Genomic DNA, 16,562 nt, shown 5'->3' with positions numbered 1-16,562 from the left:
AAAGTTTCCTGTATACTAGGCTCATTCTAAGCAATTTACATATATTGAACTATTTATTTCTCACAGGAGCTCTATGAGGAAATACCGTTCTCATTTTACAGGTGAGGAAGCTGAGGCACAGAGCACTTAGTCTGGTTGTATGGCCTATCCTCTTAGCTACCATGCCATGCTGCTCTTTCAATGGTTTTGCTGATAAAACTGCTAAAGCATAATAAAGACTGGATATATATACTTATAATAGTAACTTTTTGTACTTATTTCCATATCCTTATAGTTTACTTATTTATTTAAATTCCTCAATATAGAATTATTCTTAAGCCTAACTTTAGTTCTTGCTATCTTTTCCAAAAATAATGAATTTGCATAACATGTTGTTTGATACTATGAGTGCATTTGTATGCTAACATACATTTAATATTCCTTTTAGAATTTATGATTTATGAATATGCCTGTTAACAAACCACCTATGATTAATACATGTGGAGGCATATCTTCCCCTTATCATGAAGAGCTCTGGAAATTAAATTTTCAACATTTAAGTGGAGAAAGGGGTCATAAATCAAGGTAAGCTAGAAAATAATTATAGAACCCATATGTATTTAGAGAATTTAGAAAATACAGAAAACTGTGAAAAAAAAATTCACCCATAGTTCTGTAACCAAAGATTAAAATTTTAAAGTTTACTATTTGTTTAATAGCCTTGTTTTTTGTAATTATGTGCTTTCTAAAATTTTGAATTCTACATGTTTTGTTTGAAATAATTATCTATACTAATATGTTTTCTTAATTTGTCATAATAATGCATAGATTGCATGAGAAAATATTTGATAACTCCTGTATCATGAAGCATTTTATTTAGTTCTAAGACCTTTGCTATTTCAAATTTAGCCAAAATAGAATGTTTTTCTATTTTGAAATATTTCAGATTATTTCCTTGGGATAAAGTTTCTACAATGAGTGCAAGAGCAATTGAAAAGAACTTTCACGAAGACTTTACAGTCACAAATAATATACTTTTTCTAGTTGTTTTCTGTGCTATCCTTGTCCCAATACCATAGTGATCCATATTGTAAAAAAAAGTAGCAGGAGAAGTTGTTATCCACCTAGAATCCTACAGAGAAGAAAATAAAATTCAAAATATATCATTAAAAAACTGAATGGTTTTGCTATTATTCATATAAACATAATATGCTGAAGAAATAAGTAAAACTAGTCAGTGCATCTAAATGGTCAAGGATGCTACAAATAAAAAGCAACAGGACGTAAATATACAAACCATGACTAGATAATCCTGTTACTAATAGGATATAGGTAAACAGAGGAAAAATAATTTGTATAAAAATGTTCAGAGTAGTTTTAATTGCATTTAAAAATTGAAAATAGCAAATGCTTTATAATAGAATGACCAGGTCAATTAAATGTATCTGAATAGTAGAATACAATAGAAATGTTTATAAGAAAAAAATTGAAACAAATTATGTATACAATGATTAAACTGATGATATCAAATGTGTATTGTGGATATGACAATTCATCAAGAATGGAGTATAATCTTTTTCAGCCTACCAGATAGTAATAGATACTATGCTAAAAAGGAGCAGGTCAGATTCTGCATTTAAACAAATTTCAAAAGCCCTGGATTTAACAAAGTGCAATTGTTTTCTTTGCTCCAAAAGTTCTCAGCTTTTTTATTTGTTAATTAATTAATTTATTTTTAGAGACAGGGTCATCCAGGCTGGAGTGCAGTGGCGTGATTATAGCTTATTATAACCTTGCTGTAACCTATAGCTTACTATAATCTGGGCTCAAATGATCCTCCTGTCTCAGCCTCCTGAGCAGCTGGCACCACGGGCACATGCCAGTATGCCTGGCCAATTTTTAATTTTTTTTTTTTTTTTTTTTGTGGAGATGGGGTCATGCTTTGTTGCCCAGGCTGGTCTTGAACTCCTGGCCTCAAGTGATCGGCACTCCTTTTCGTCCCAAAAAGTTGGAATTACAGGCATGAGCCACTGTGCCTGGCTCGGTTTTAAAATATGCTCATGTGTAGTATAAGTCTGCATTGGGGGGACTGATACAGGTTGGCTATATGTCCCCATTCAAATATCATCTTGAATTATAATCCCCTTGTGTCAAATGAGGGACCTGGTGGGAGGTGATTAGATCACCGGGATGGATTTCCCCTTGCTGTTCTCATGATAGTGAGTGAGTCCTCATGCAATCTGGTTGTTTGATAGGTGTCTGGTGCTTCCCCCTTCTCACTCTCTCCTGCCACCATGTTAAGAGGTGCCTTGCTTCCCCTTCCCCTTCTGCCATGATTGTAAATTTCCTGAGGCCTCCCCAGCCATGCGGAACTGTGAGTCAATTAAACCTCTTTTGTTTGTAAATTACCCAGTCTCAAGTCGTATCTTTATAGCAGTGTGAGAACGGACTAATACAGAGACAGAGCTGGCCTTGCCACCACTACCTATACAGCCCGCTTCATCAGAATGAACTCATGGAACACGTTTTAAGTAATATTAATTTCTGTTCAATGTCCATAATTTTTATTAGGAAAAATAACTTGCTAGATCAAAATGTGTTGTTACTAGATCAAAATTTCTTGATAATTTAAAAATTGTGTGTGATTTTTAAATTTTAAGAAATTGCTGAAAACTTAGAAAAGTATAATGGTATACATACAATAGAATTTAAGATGTTGGCATATTGTTATGGGCTGAATGTGAGTGTCCCTGCAAAATTCATATGTTGAAGTCCCAGCCTCAATGTGTATTATGGCAACTACAATTCACAAAGAATAGAGTATAATCTCATAGCAAACCAGATAGTAACATATATTATGCTAAAAAGAAGGGGGTTAGGTTCTTCGTTTAAACAAACTTGAAAAGCCCTGGAGTTAACAAAGTGAAATTGTAACCCAGTGTGATGGTATTAGGAAGTGTGGCCTTTGGGAGGTAATTGGGCATAGATGAGGTCACGTTGGTGGAGCTCTCATGATGGGATTAGTGTCCTTACAAGAAGTGGAAGGGCTACCAGCACTTAGTCTCTCCTCTGTGTGAGGATGCAGCAAGAAGGCAGCTGTCTGCAAGCCAGGAAGACAGCCCTCACCAACACCAGCCCATGCTGGCACCCTATCTTGGATTTCCCAGCTTCTGGAACTAGGAGAAATAAAATGTTTAAGTCACCCAGTTTACACTGTTTTGTTATAGAAGCCTCAGTAGCGTGTGACACATATTGTTACGTTTGTTTCCAATACTTTTCTTGAATAAAGAATACTTCAAGAGATACAGTTTCAGCTGTTTAACCATATGTGCTTTCAACTATAGTAATTGTGGCAGATATCATTCCAGTTCATTTTTCTACTTTAGTATACCTGAATATGAAATTGTATTTTTCACATTTGTTAATGTAATTCTACCTAATACATTTATCTGTGACTTGTTTTTTTAAAAAATCAATGCTACATTTTAACTTTAATCCATATTGGTAATTATGTATTTTCTTCATTTTAATGGCTGAAAAATTCTAATATAATGAATTTTCCTTATTTATTATTTTCCAAATTTTTGACAATAAAATCAATGCCATAGTGAAAATCATTGCATATTTCTCCTTGTGTATCTGTGCAGGTGTTTACTTTTTTTATATTTTTATTTTTACAGACAGGGTCTTACTCTGTCTCCCAGGCTGGAGTGCAGTGGCACAATCGTAGCTCACTGCAGCCTCGAATTCCTGGGCTCAAGAGAGCCTCCTGCTTCAGCCTCTGGAGTAACTAGAATCACAGGCACATGTCACCATACACGGATAAATAAAAAATTTTTTTTGTAGAGATGAAATTTGCATTGTTGCTGAGGCTGGTTTCAAACTCTCGACCTCAAATGGTCTTCTCACCTGACCCTCCAAAAATTCCGGGGTTATAGACATGAGCCATTGTGCCCAGCTAAGTATAATTTATGATTTATTATTTTTAAAAATTTGCTTGATGCTTTCTATGGGTCTCCAAAAGTATCTGAATATTATATATATATACACACACACACACACACACACACACACACACACACACACACATTTCCTTCCCCAGTCTATAAGAGTATGAGAGTATCACTTCCTCTTATCTGCACCAACACCGAACAGATCAATTTGGGGAGACTTAACATCTTTATCATAATCATCATAATCATATGATAATTTAGAAACATGGTATATCTCTCCATTTATTTAGTTATTTATAAAATTTTCTTAATACAGTTTTAGTGTTTTTTTTCATATGGGTATTGTCTTAGATTTATTAATTTTTGCTAATATAATAGATCAAAAGTGACACTTATAATGAATTTTTTAAGATTCCCTAATAACTATGCTACTAAATATCTTTTTATGTTTGTTGTTGTTAGAATTACTTCCATGTGTTTTCTTATTCTTATTAATATGTTGGTATTATTAAATATTTATTATAAATTCTCCCAAGGTATGCCTTATCCTTTAACTTTGTTTTTGTTGTGCCTTTAATTATATGGAAGTCTTAAAAATTGTTATAGTTACTATGTTTTTAAGATTCATTAATGTTGAGTGTAGCTATATCATTTTTATTGCTTGTTTTTCATTTCACTGTTGCATTTTATTAACATACTGCAAATTATCCATTAATTCTGTTAATTTTGGACATTTCAATTATTTTCAATTTATGGATATTATGAACGTTTCATACATTGCTGTATGGGCATCATGGCATACATCTTAATGTACAAACTTATGAGTGGAATTGCTGGGTCAGAGGATATATATATAAAATTTATTTATTTATTTATTTTTTTGGGCGGTGATGAAAATTTTTATTATCTTGACTTTGGTGATGGTTTTAGTGAATACATATTTGAAAACTTATCAAATAGTATACTTTAGTGCAATTGTTTGTACATTAACTATATCTCAATGGAACTGTTTTTTTTTTTTTTTTTAATTATACTTTAAGTTTTAGGGTACATGTGCACATTGTGCAGGTTAGTTACATATGTATACATGTGCCATGCTGGTGCGCTGCACCCACTAACTCGTCATCTAGCATTAGGTATATCTCCCAATGCTATCCCTCCCCCCTCCCCCCCCCCACAACAGTCCCCAGAGTGTGATATTCCCCTTCCTGTGTCCATGTGATCTCATTGTTCAATTCCCACCTATGAGTGAGAATATGCGGTGTTTGGTTTTTTGTTCTTGCGATAGTTTACTGAGAATGATGGTTTCCAATTTCATCCATGTCCCTACAAAGGACATGAACTCATCATTTTTTATGGCTGCATAGTATTCCATGGTGTATATGTGCCACATTTTCTTAATCCAGTCTATCATTGTTGGACATTTGGGTTGGTTCCAAGTCTTTGCTATTGTGAATAATGCCGCAATAAACATACGTGTGCATGTGTCTTTATAGCAGCATGATTTATAGTCCTTTGGGTATATACCCAGTAATGGGATGGCTGGGTCAAATGGTATTTCTAGTTCTAGATCCCTGAGGAATCGCCACACTGACTTCCACAATGGTTGAACTAGTTTACAGTCCCACCAACAGTGTAAAAGTGTTCCTATTTCTCCACATCCTCTCCAGCACCGGTTGTTTCCTGACTTTTTAATGATTGCCATTCTAACTGGTGTGAGATGATATCTCATAGTGGTTTTGATTTGCATTTCTCTGATGGCCAGTGATGATGAGCATTTTTTCATGTGTTTTTTGGCTGCATAAATGTCTTCTTTTGAGAAGTGTCTGTTCATATCCTTCGCCCACTTTTTGATGGGGTTGTTTGTTTTTTTCTTGTAAATTTGTTTGAGTTCATTGTAGATTCTGGATAATAGCCCTTTGTCAGATGAGTAGGTGGCGAAAATTTTCTCCCATTTTGTAGGTTGCCTGTTCACTCTGATGGTAGTTTCTTTTGCTGTGCAGAAGCTGTTTAGTTTAATTAGATCCCATTTGTCAATTTTGTCTTTTGTTGCCATTGCTTTTGGTGTTTTGGACATGAAGTCCTTGCCCACGCCTATGTCCTGAATGGTAATGCCTAGGTTTTCTTCTAGGGTTTTTATGGTTTTAGGTCTAACGTTTAAATCTTAAATCCATCTTGAATTGATTTTTGTATAAGGTGTAAGGAAGGGATCCAGTTTCAGCTTTCTACATATGGCTAGCCAGTTTTCCCAGCACCATTTATTAAATAGGGAATCCTTTCCCCATTGCTTGTTTTTCTCAGGTTTGTCAAAGATCAGATAGTTGTAGGTATGCGGCATTATTTCTGAGGGCTCTGTTCTGTTCCATTGATCTATATCTCTGTTTTGGTACCAGTACCATGCTGTTTTTGTTACTGTAGCCTTGTAGTATAGTTTGAAGTCAGGTAGTGTGATGCCTCCAGCTTTGTTCTTTTGGCTTAGGATTGACTTGGCAATGCGGGCTCTTTTTTGGTTCCATACGAACTTTAAAGTAGTTTTTTCCAATTCTGTGAAGAAAGTCATTGGTAGCTTGATGGGGATGGCATTGAATCTGTAAATGACCTTGGGCAGTATGGCCATTTTCACCATATTGATTCTTCCTACCCATGAGCATGGAATGTTCTTCCATTTGTTTGTATCCTCTTTTATTTCATTGAGCAGTGGTTTGTAGTTCTCCTTGAAGAGGTCCTTCACATCCCTTGTAAGTTGGATTCCTAGGTATTTTATTCTCTTTGAAGCAATTGTGAATGGGAGTTCACTCATGATTTGGCTCTCTGTTTGTCTGTTGTTGGTGTATAAGAATGCTTGTGATTTTTGTACATTGATTTTGTATCCTGAGACTTTGCTGAAGTTGCTTATCAGCTTAAGGAGATTTTGGGCTGAGACAGTGGGGTTTTCTAGATAAACAATCATGTCATCTGCAAACAGGGACAATTTGACTTCCTCTTTTCCTAATTGAATATCCTTTATTTCCTTCTCCTGCCTGATTGCCCTGGCCAGAACTTCCAACACTATGTTGAATAGGAGCAGTGAGAGAGGGCATCCCTGTCTTGTGCCAGTTTTCATAGGGAATGCTTCCAGTTTTTGCCCATTCAGTATGATATTGGCTGTGGGTTTGTCATAGATAGCTCTTATTATTTTGAAATACGTCCCATCAATACCTAATTTATTGAGAGTTTTTAGCATGAATGGTTGTTGAATTTTGTCAAGGGCTTTTTCTGCATCTATTGAGATAATCATGTGGTTTTTGTCTTTGGCTCTGTTTATATGCTGGATTACATTTATTGATTTGCGTATATTGAACCAGCCTTGCATCCCAGGGATGAAGCCCACTTGATCATGATGGATAAGCTTTTTGATGTGCTGCTGGATTCGGTTTGCCAGTATTTTATTGAGGATTTTTGCATCAATGTTCATCAAGGATATTGGTCTAAAATTCTCTTTTTTTGTTGTGTCTCTGCCCGGCTTTGGTATCAGAATGATGCTGGCCTCATAAAATGAGTTAGGGAGGATTCCCTCTTTTTCTATTGATTGGAATAGTTTCAGAAACAATGGTACCAGTTCCTCCTTGTACCTCTGGTAGAATTCGGCTGTGAATCCATCTGGTCCTGGACTCTTTTTGGTTGGTAAACTATTGATTATTGCCACAATTTCAGCTCCTGTTATTGGTCTATTCAGAGATTCAACTTCTTCCTGGTTTAGTCTTGGGAGAGTGTATGTGTCGAGGAATGTATCCATTTCTTCTAGATTTTCTAGTTTATTTGCGTAGAGGCGTTTGTAGTATTCTCTGATGGTAGTTTGTATTTCTGTGGGATCGGTGGTGATATCCCCTTTATCATTTTTTATTGTGTCTATTTGATTGTTCTCTCTTTTTTTCTTTATTAGTCTTGCTAGCGGTCTATCAATTTTGTTGATCCTTTCAAAAAACCAGCTCCTGGATTCATTGATTTTTTGAAGGGTTTTTTGTGTCTCTATTTCCTTCAGTTCTGCTCTGATTTTAGTTATTTCTTGCCTTCTGCTAGCTTTTGAATGTGTTTGCTCTTGCTTTTCTAGTTCTTTTAATTGTGATGTTAGGGTGTCAATTTTGGATCTTTCCTGCTTTCTCTTGTGGGCATTTAGTGACTAGAACTTATTAATTTTTATAAAGTCAGATATATCAATCTTTTGTGATTAGCCTTTTTTTTTGTATTTTGGTTAAAAAAATCTTTCCCAATCACAAGATCATGTAGATAGTCTTGTATATTATTTTCTAAAAACCTTATTGTTTTGTCTTTCATGTCTATAATCTATGTGGAAATTTTTGTAACTAATATTAAGCACAAGTCTGATTTTCTTTTTAAAATGTGCATACTCAATTCATCAATACGACATATGGAAAAAATCCTTTCTCTACTATTTCTGTAGTACAATTATTGTATAACTCATGCATTCACATGTAATTGATATGCTTATCTACTCTATATTCTGCTTCACTGGCCCATTTGCCTAATTCCACACCAACTCCACACTGCCTTAATTACTATGGTTTGGTAATAGCATGTAATAGTCAAGATGATAGATTTTTCCAAACTTGTTTTTCTCAGTGGTATCTTGCATATTAATTTTGAAACCAGCTTGTCATAATTTATGTTTTTGAAAAATTAAATGGAGTTTTTAATTGGATTTTTCAGAATCTATAGATCAATTTGGAGAGACAACATCTTTATCATAACCATATTCTAATTTATAAACATGGTATATCTCTTCATTTATTTAGTTATTTATGAAATTTTCTCAATACAGTTTTATTGCTTTTTTCATATAGGTATTGTCTATCATTCTCATAGCAGTATTGTTCACAGAGGCATTGTTAGATTTACTTCTATGTATTTAGTATTTTTCATGCCATTTATAAATTATATGCATATATAGATTTCTAAAATTTGTGTTTTCTAACTTTTACCAGAAAAGAGAAGTTAATTTTTATATATTGATTTTACATACACAAATATTGCTAAATTTTCTTATTAATTCTGAATATCTTTGTCTCAATATTGACTTAAAAGGAATATTCTAAACATTTGACTGACAAGGGACTATTAACCAGAATATATAAAGAACTCAAACACCCTAATAACAAAATCCCAAATCATCTAATTGAAATATGGGCAAAAGATCTAAATAGACATTTCTCAATAAAAGACATACAAATGGCCAACAGATATATGAAAAAATTCTCAACATCACTAATCATCAGAGAAATGTAAATTAAACCCACAATGATAAATTATCTCACCCCAACTAAACTGGCGTTTATTAGAAAGACAGTAATGGATGCTGGTGAGGATGTGGAGAAAGAGGAATGCTCCTACACTGTTTGTGGGAATGTAAATTAGCATAGCCATTATGGAAAACAGTATGGAGTTTCCTCAGAAAGCCAAAAATAGAATTGTCATATCATCCCATAATTCCACTGCTGGATATGTGTCCAAAAGAAGGGAAATTGGCAGATTAAAGAGCTATCTGGGCTAGGCATGGTGGTGTGCTGGGCACCTGTTATCCCAGCATTTTGGGAGGCCCAGTTGAGTGGATTGCTTGAGCCCAGGAGTTTGAGACCAGCCTGGGTAACATGGCAAAACCCGCCTCTACAAAAATTACAAAAATCAGCCAGGCATGGTGGTGTACACCTGTAGTCCCAGCTACCCAGGAAGGTGAGGTCGGGGGATTACTTGAGACCTAGAGGTAGAGATTGCTGTGAGCAAAGATTGCACCACTGCACTTCAGCCTGGGCCACAGAGCAAGACCCTACCTCAAAAGAAGAAACAATAAAAGAGATGTCTGTCCTCTCATGTTAATTGTAGCATTATTCACAATAGCCAAGATATGGAATCAATCTAAGTGTCCATGCATGATAAATGAATAAAGAAAATGTGATATATATACACAATGGAATATTATTAAACCGTAAAAGAATCAAATCCTGTCACTTGTAACAACATTGGTGGAACTGGAAGACATTATGTTAAGTAAAATAATTCAGGCACAGAAAGACAAATACCGCTATTGTCACTCACATGTGTGTGCTAAAATAAATTGATCTCATAAAGGTAGATAGTAGAATGATGGTTACCAGAAACTGGGAAGGGTGAAGAGGTGGGGAAGAAGAGAGGTTGGTTAATGGGGACAACATACAGTTAAACAGAAGAAATAAGATCTAGTGTTTAAGAGCATAATAGGGTGACTAAACTTAACAACAATTTATTGTATATTTCAAAATTACTAAAAGAGTGGTATTGCAATGTTCCTAACACAAATAAATGATAAATGCTTGAGGTGATTGATGGATATTATAATTACCCTGATTTGATCATTAAATATTATATGTTTGTATCAAAATATCACATGTATCCCATAAATATGTACAACTATCTATGTATCCACAATCATGAAAAATAAAAAATAATAAAGCAAAAGGTAAATCTAAGCATGCTTGTTTTTTAAAAAGTATAATATTTTTTGTCAAACTATCTGGTATTCTACCTTACGTGTTTTATAATTTATCTCCACTAAACTTTATTACCATTTTAAGTAATCAGTGTTTCTTTTTATTTTATTTCCTGTTTGCCATTTTCATTGCTTTTTAACTCTTCTTTCTTCTTAGGCCTCCTTTCTGGACTTGTTTATCATTTGCCTGCTGTAAGATTTTTTGAATTTTCCTTACTGAGATTTTTGTTGTTGACAAAAATACCAGGTTTTGTTTGTCTGAATATATTTTTTATTCTTATTCTAGAAAAATGTTTAAAACTGAACATAAAATATCTTTGAGCAATTATTACTTTTATTCTTTTTTCCTCTAGAACATTGTTGGTATCATTTCACTCTCTTACAGTTTTCATTATTGCTGTTGAGAAGTTAGCTGAAATTGTAATGTCATTTATTTAAGATTATTTTGGCTTCTTTCTCCCAAACCTGGTAATTTTAAGTTTCTTATTGTCTTCTGTTTTCTTCAGTTTTACTATGTTGTGTCAGAATATAATTTTAAAAATTATCTTACTTAGATTTGATGGAACTTTTTGAATCTATGGATGTATCTTTCTTTCATCATTCCTGAAAAATTATTGGGTATTATTTATACATATATTGCATTGACAACCCCTTTTTTTCTTTTCTCTCCTTCTGAGACTATTGAATAAATGTGTATGAGATCATCTCATTAAGTCTGTTACATCTTTTACTCTTTATTCTCCATTTTCCAAATTTTTGTCACTTTCTACTGTATTTTGAACAATTTATTCTGATCTGTGATTTGTCTTTGATGTGACTAATTTTCCCATTCTCAAATGTATCCATTGAATTAAAAAATTATATCTTACATTCTGTTCATTTATTTAGTTTTCTTCAAATCTGTTATGTAGACTTAACGTTTCTGGTTCCCTGCAGATCTTTTTAAGCATGTGGTGGGATGAGCATGATAATTTTATAATATGTGTCTGATTATTTCAGTGACTGGAGTCTTAGTAGGTTTGTTGTTTCTGCTTGTTCTCATTTCTGCCATATTTTCCCTTGTATCTTGTCATTACTCATTTTCCTTTGGATGGAAAATATTTCTGCATGTTTTTTGAGAACTAGGAGAAATGCATCCTCCTCCAGAGAATCTTTGCATTAGCTTCTCTGCCAGGCACCTGTAAGTGTACTAGCCTGGGACAACTGAAACTAAATTCACTGCCTGAGCTTTCTTGGCCAACAATCTATGTTTGTCTAGGGTGTAAATCTGGGTTGGGACCAATCTTCTCAGTAATAGTTCTTTTTTCTTTTCCATTCTCATTCTTTTTCTGCTGGACACCAAGGTAGCCTTCTATGTGGCTTCCTGAGGTTAGGAAGAGGGGATCTTGCAAGACACTACATACTTTATACAGATAATCCTAAAGGAAACTACACTACAATTATTATGATTATTAATTTATCCACTGACACCTACGTTGGTCACTCAGACTTGACTCCTTTCCTAACACCTGCATCTCTACTTGACCTAGCTGATTTACAGAGTTCTCTGGCAAAAGATGCATATTATGGGAAGAAAATAAGCATGTTGAGGGTTCTATTCCATTTCCTTTTTTGAGGTATTGTTGCCCTTACATTTCAGGTGAGCTCTTCCCCAAGAAGGGATGTCCTTGCTTTCATCAAACCTTTCTTTGTGGCTTCAGTGGAAGATTAACCCATTGTCAAAAAGAAATTTATATGCATGGTTTTAAGATGAATCTGTCAGACTAATTTACTTTTCTTTTCATTGGCTGATGATGAAGATAAACTTTGAAGGTCTTTTTTTAAGCCAAAGAATGCAGGCAATTTTTCCATCTTTGGTAGTTAAATACAACAATTTGGGTATTGTTGCCTATGCCTACCAATTAACCCTCTTTGGGATTAATAATTACATTTCACAAGAGATGACATTACAGTTTAGAATCTTAGTTGTTTCTAAGTGGGCTTCTTACAGACAACCTTGAAAAGATCATGACTGTTACCAAATGCAGTATAGAATGTTTCTAAGTATGACAGCAATCATTTAGAAAAGGAAGTAGGTTTTTATTCTTGAAAATATTTTCAGCCTTCAATTTTCTTCTAAATGGCTCTCTGCTCAAGATTCAGTGGGTGTCAACAGTCCCTTCTCCCCTAATCTGTTTAGGGTTCTCTTTATTCATAACTACCAAGAAGGAGGGCTTGCATTTTCAAAGCTTAAGACGGTATTCCATTTGCTAAGATTGAAACAGAAACGTAAAATCTAAAGAAACACAAAGGCAATAAAAGAACATATAAAACCATAGATATTTTTAGAAATGAAATGAGGACTGTATTTCTGGTTTCATATCATAAAGCCGTTGGTTATCTATAATGTGATGATGCTGTAATCAATCACATGGGTATCAGGATGACAGAGGATATTTCCAGTGTCTGACTTCAAAAGCCCAGACCCCGAATCAGTGAGTCAGAAATGACAAATTCAAGGGAGGTATTCATAGAATGAATTTCTGCAGGTGTTCATATCACCTGCTCTTTATATATTCCCTTCAGGTTATTAAATCTGTCCCTGAATTCCTCAAACATTCAAACGTAATATACACACCAAAAGGAGCAGACCTTCCTTTCATTCTACTGGTACTTCTGATACTTAGGAGAAGCCATATTAATTGTTATTTGAAATTTCTATGTCAATTTCATTTTTTTCCTTTTCATAGTACCAAACTTATCAAAAGAGTAGTCAATGTTTAATATTTTTGTTTCTCTATATATTGATTAGCACCCTAAAATCTGGGTTCTGTTTTTCCTCTAATGAAACTGCTGTTTTAAAGATCTCCGCCACTTTAAACATGTATTATTTCTTTGTGGTGACAACATTCAAAATCTCTTCTTCTGGCTATCTTGAAATATTCAATACATTGTTATTTACTATAGTCACCCTACTGTGTAATAGAACACAAAAACAAATTCTTCTTAACTGTAACTTTGTACCCATTGACCAACCTCTCCCAGTTCCCCCCAACCTCAACCCTCCCCAGCCTCTGGTAACAACAATTCTACCCTCTAATTCTATGAAATAAGCTTTTTAAAATTCCACATATGAGTGAGATCATGTGGTGTTTATCCTTCTGTGCTTTAACATAGTATTATCCAGGTTCATTCATGTTACTGCAAATGACAGGATTTCATTCTGTTTTATGGCTTTATAGTATTCTACTACACACACACACACACTCACATATCCATTCATCATTAGATGCACATACAGGTTGATTCTGTATCTTGGCTACTGTGAATAGTGCTACAATAAACATGGGTGTGCAGATGTCTCTTTCACATACTGATTATATTTTCTTTGGATATATACCCAGTAATGGGATTGCTGGATTATATGGCAGTTCTATTTTTAGTTTTTTGAGGAACCTCCATAGTGTTATTCATTATGGCTGTACTAACTTCACATTCCTACCAACAATGTAAGAGTTTTCTTTTCTTCTATTTGTTACTTTTGATAATAGCCATTCTAGCTGGGATGAGGTGGCTTTCAATGTCACCACAAAGAAATGATAAATATTGAAAGTGATGGATATGGCAATTACCCCAATTTTATCATTAAGCTATGAACACATGCATTGAAACATCACATTTTATCCCATAAATATGTACAATTATTATGTTTTGGTTATAAATAAAAAATTGAATTAAAAATATCTCCACTGACTTTTAAAATATTAACTCTAATGATTTTCTTTCTTTTTTTTCTTTTTTTTTTTTTTTTTTACAGAAGGAGTCTTGCTCTGTTGCCCGGGCTGGAGTGCAGTGGTGCAATGTCGGCTCACTGCAAGCTCCGCCTCCTGGGTTCATGCCATTCTCCTGCCTCAGCCTCCTGAGTAGCTGGGACTACCAGTGCCCTGCCACCACGCCCAGCTAATTTTTGTATTTTTAGTAGAGACGGGGTTTCACTTGTTAGCCAGGATGGTCTCAATCTCCTGACCTCGTGATCCTCCCACCTCAGCCTCCCAAAGTGCTGGGATTATAAGCGTGAGCCACTGCGCCTGGCCTGACTTTCTTTTTGTATTTAGTCTTGATATTTCTGTGGAGGTACGTTTTCTATCAGTGTCTTTATCTTTAATGTATTCTTTGATATCTCAGTCTAGGATGCTTGTTTGTATGAAACAGGCACACATTCAAACTAACTCAAACAAAAAAATTAACATAAGGATATAAGGCTGTGTTGTGGAACTTGAGAGCAGAAGCTGTAGCTAGGCCTTTTTCCATCTTTCAGTACTCAACACACATGGAGATAAAATGGCCAGCTTGGCAGATATAGTCTGCATGTACACTACGATAAACTTGAAAAGGATAAAAACTGTAGATTTACATCAGTAAATCATTTGGCAAACGTTGATTGGGGGCTACAATGGTGAACATGCAGCTTTCTGAACTTGAAGGTGCTTTGTTATTTGTTGTCTTGAAAAAGTTGTCAGCAACAGCCATAGGTTTTGGCTCTACATAACCTTTCAGTTCTAACCTCAGCCAATTAAAGTGTCGTGGTTTTTTTATTATAGTTTAAGTTTTAGGGTACATGTGCACAATGTGCAGGTTAGTTACATATGTATACATGTGCCATGCTGGTGTGCTGCACCCACTAACTCGTCATTTAGCATTAGGTATATCTCCTAATGCAATCCCTCCCCCCTCCCCCCACCCCACAACAGTCCCCAGAGTGTGATGTTCCCCTTCCTGTGTCCATGTGTTCTCATTGTTCAATTCCCATCTATGAGTGAGAACATGCAGTGTTTGGTTTTTTGTCCTTGCGATAGTTTACTGAGGATGATGATTTCCAATTTCATCCATGTCCCTACAGAGGACATGAACTCATCATTTTTTATGGCTGCATAGTATTCCATGGTGTATATGTGCCACATTTTCTTAATCCAATCTATCATTGTTGGACATTTGGGTTGGTTCCAAGTCTTTGCTATTGTGAATAGTGCCGCAATAAACATATGTGTGCATGTGTCTTTATAACAGCATGATTTATAGTCCTTTGGGTATATACCCAGTAATGGGATGGCTGGGTCAAACGGTATTTCTAGTTCTAGATCCCTGAGGAATCGCCACACTGACTTCCACAAGGGTTGAACTAGTTTACAGTCCCACCAACAGTGTAAAAGTGTTCCTATTTCTCCACATCCTCTCCAGCACCGGTTGTTTCCTGACTTTTTAATGATTGCCATTCTAACTGGTGTGAGATGGTATTTCATTGTGTTTTTGATTTGCATTTCTCTGATGGCCAGTGATGATGAGCATTTTTTCATGTGTCTTTTGGCTGCATAAATGTCTTCTTTTGAGAAGTATCTGTTCATATCCTTCGCCCACTTTTTGATGGGGTTGTTTGTTTTTTTTCTTGTAAATTTGTTTGAGTTCGTTGTAGATTCTGGATAATAGCCCTTTGTCAGATGAGTAGGTTGCAAAAATTTTCTCCCATTTTGTAGGTTGCCTGTTCACTCTGATGGTAGTTTCTTTTGCTGTGCAGAAGCTCTTTAGTTTAATTAGATCCCATTTGTTGGTTTTGGCTTTTGTTGCCATTGCTTTTGGTGTTTTAGACATGAAGTCCTTGCCCACGCCTATGTCCTGAATGGTAATGCCTAGGTTTTCTTCTAGGGATTTTATGGTTTTAGGTGAGTGAACTCCCATTCACAATTGCTTCAAAGAGAATAAAATACTTAGGAATCCAACTTACAAGGGATGTGAAGGACCTCTTCAAGGAGAACTACAAACCACTGCTCAATGAAATGAAAGAGGACACAAACAAATGGAAGAACATTCCATGCTCATGGGTAGGAAGAATCAATATCATGGAAATGGCCATACTGCCCAAGGTAATTTATAGATTCAATGCCATCCCCATCAAGCTACCAATGACTTTCTTCACAGAATTGGAAAAAACTACTTTAAAGTTCATATGGAACCAAAAAAGAGCCCACATCGCCAAGTCAATCCTAAGCCAAAAGAACAAAGCTGGAGGCATCACGCTACCTGACTTCAAACTGTACTACAAGGCTACAGTAACCAAAACAGCATGGTACTGGTAC

The 16,562-nt window shown here is 35.1% G+C and overlaps 1 protein-coding gene across 7 annotated transcripts in view; it reads left to right on the top strand.

The window, feature by feature from the left end:
* TMEM232 (transmembrane protein 232) overlaps nt 1-16,562 on the top strand; it is a 324,485-nt gene that overhangs the window by 70,334 nt on the left and 237,589 nt on the right. For 4 of the 7 annotated variants that reach the window (XM_055387541.2, XM_063706702.1, XM_055387537.2 and 1 more), the window contains one exon: nt 428-564. The exons of 1 other annotated variant lie outside the window; for it this stretch is intronic. In XM_055387541.2, coding sequence (XP_055243516.2) covers nt 440-564 — 125 coding nt within the window. In that variant the 5' untranslated portion in view covers nt 428-439. Of the gene's footprint in view, nt 1-66; nt 102-427; nt 565-16,562 lie in introns of all 7 variants that reach the window. 2 more of the 7 variants (XM_055387538.2, XM_055387536.2) reach the window with 1 other exon arrangement.

This window comes from Gorilla gorilla, chromosome 4 (genome assembly GCF_029281585.2).
Source record: "Gorilla gorilla gorilla isolate KB3781 chromosome 4, NHGRI_mGorGor1-v2.1_pri, whole genome shotgun sequence".
In the NCBI taxonomy this organism is placed as follows: domain Eukaryota; kingdom Metazoa; phylum Chordata; class Mammalia; order Primates; family Hominidae; genus Gorilla; species Gorilla gorilla.
This window is presented reverse-complemented; position numbering and strand designations above follow the sequence as displayed.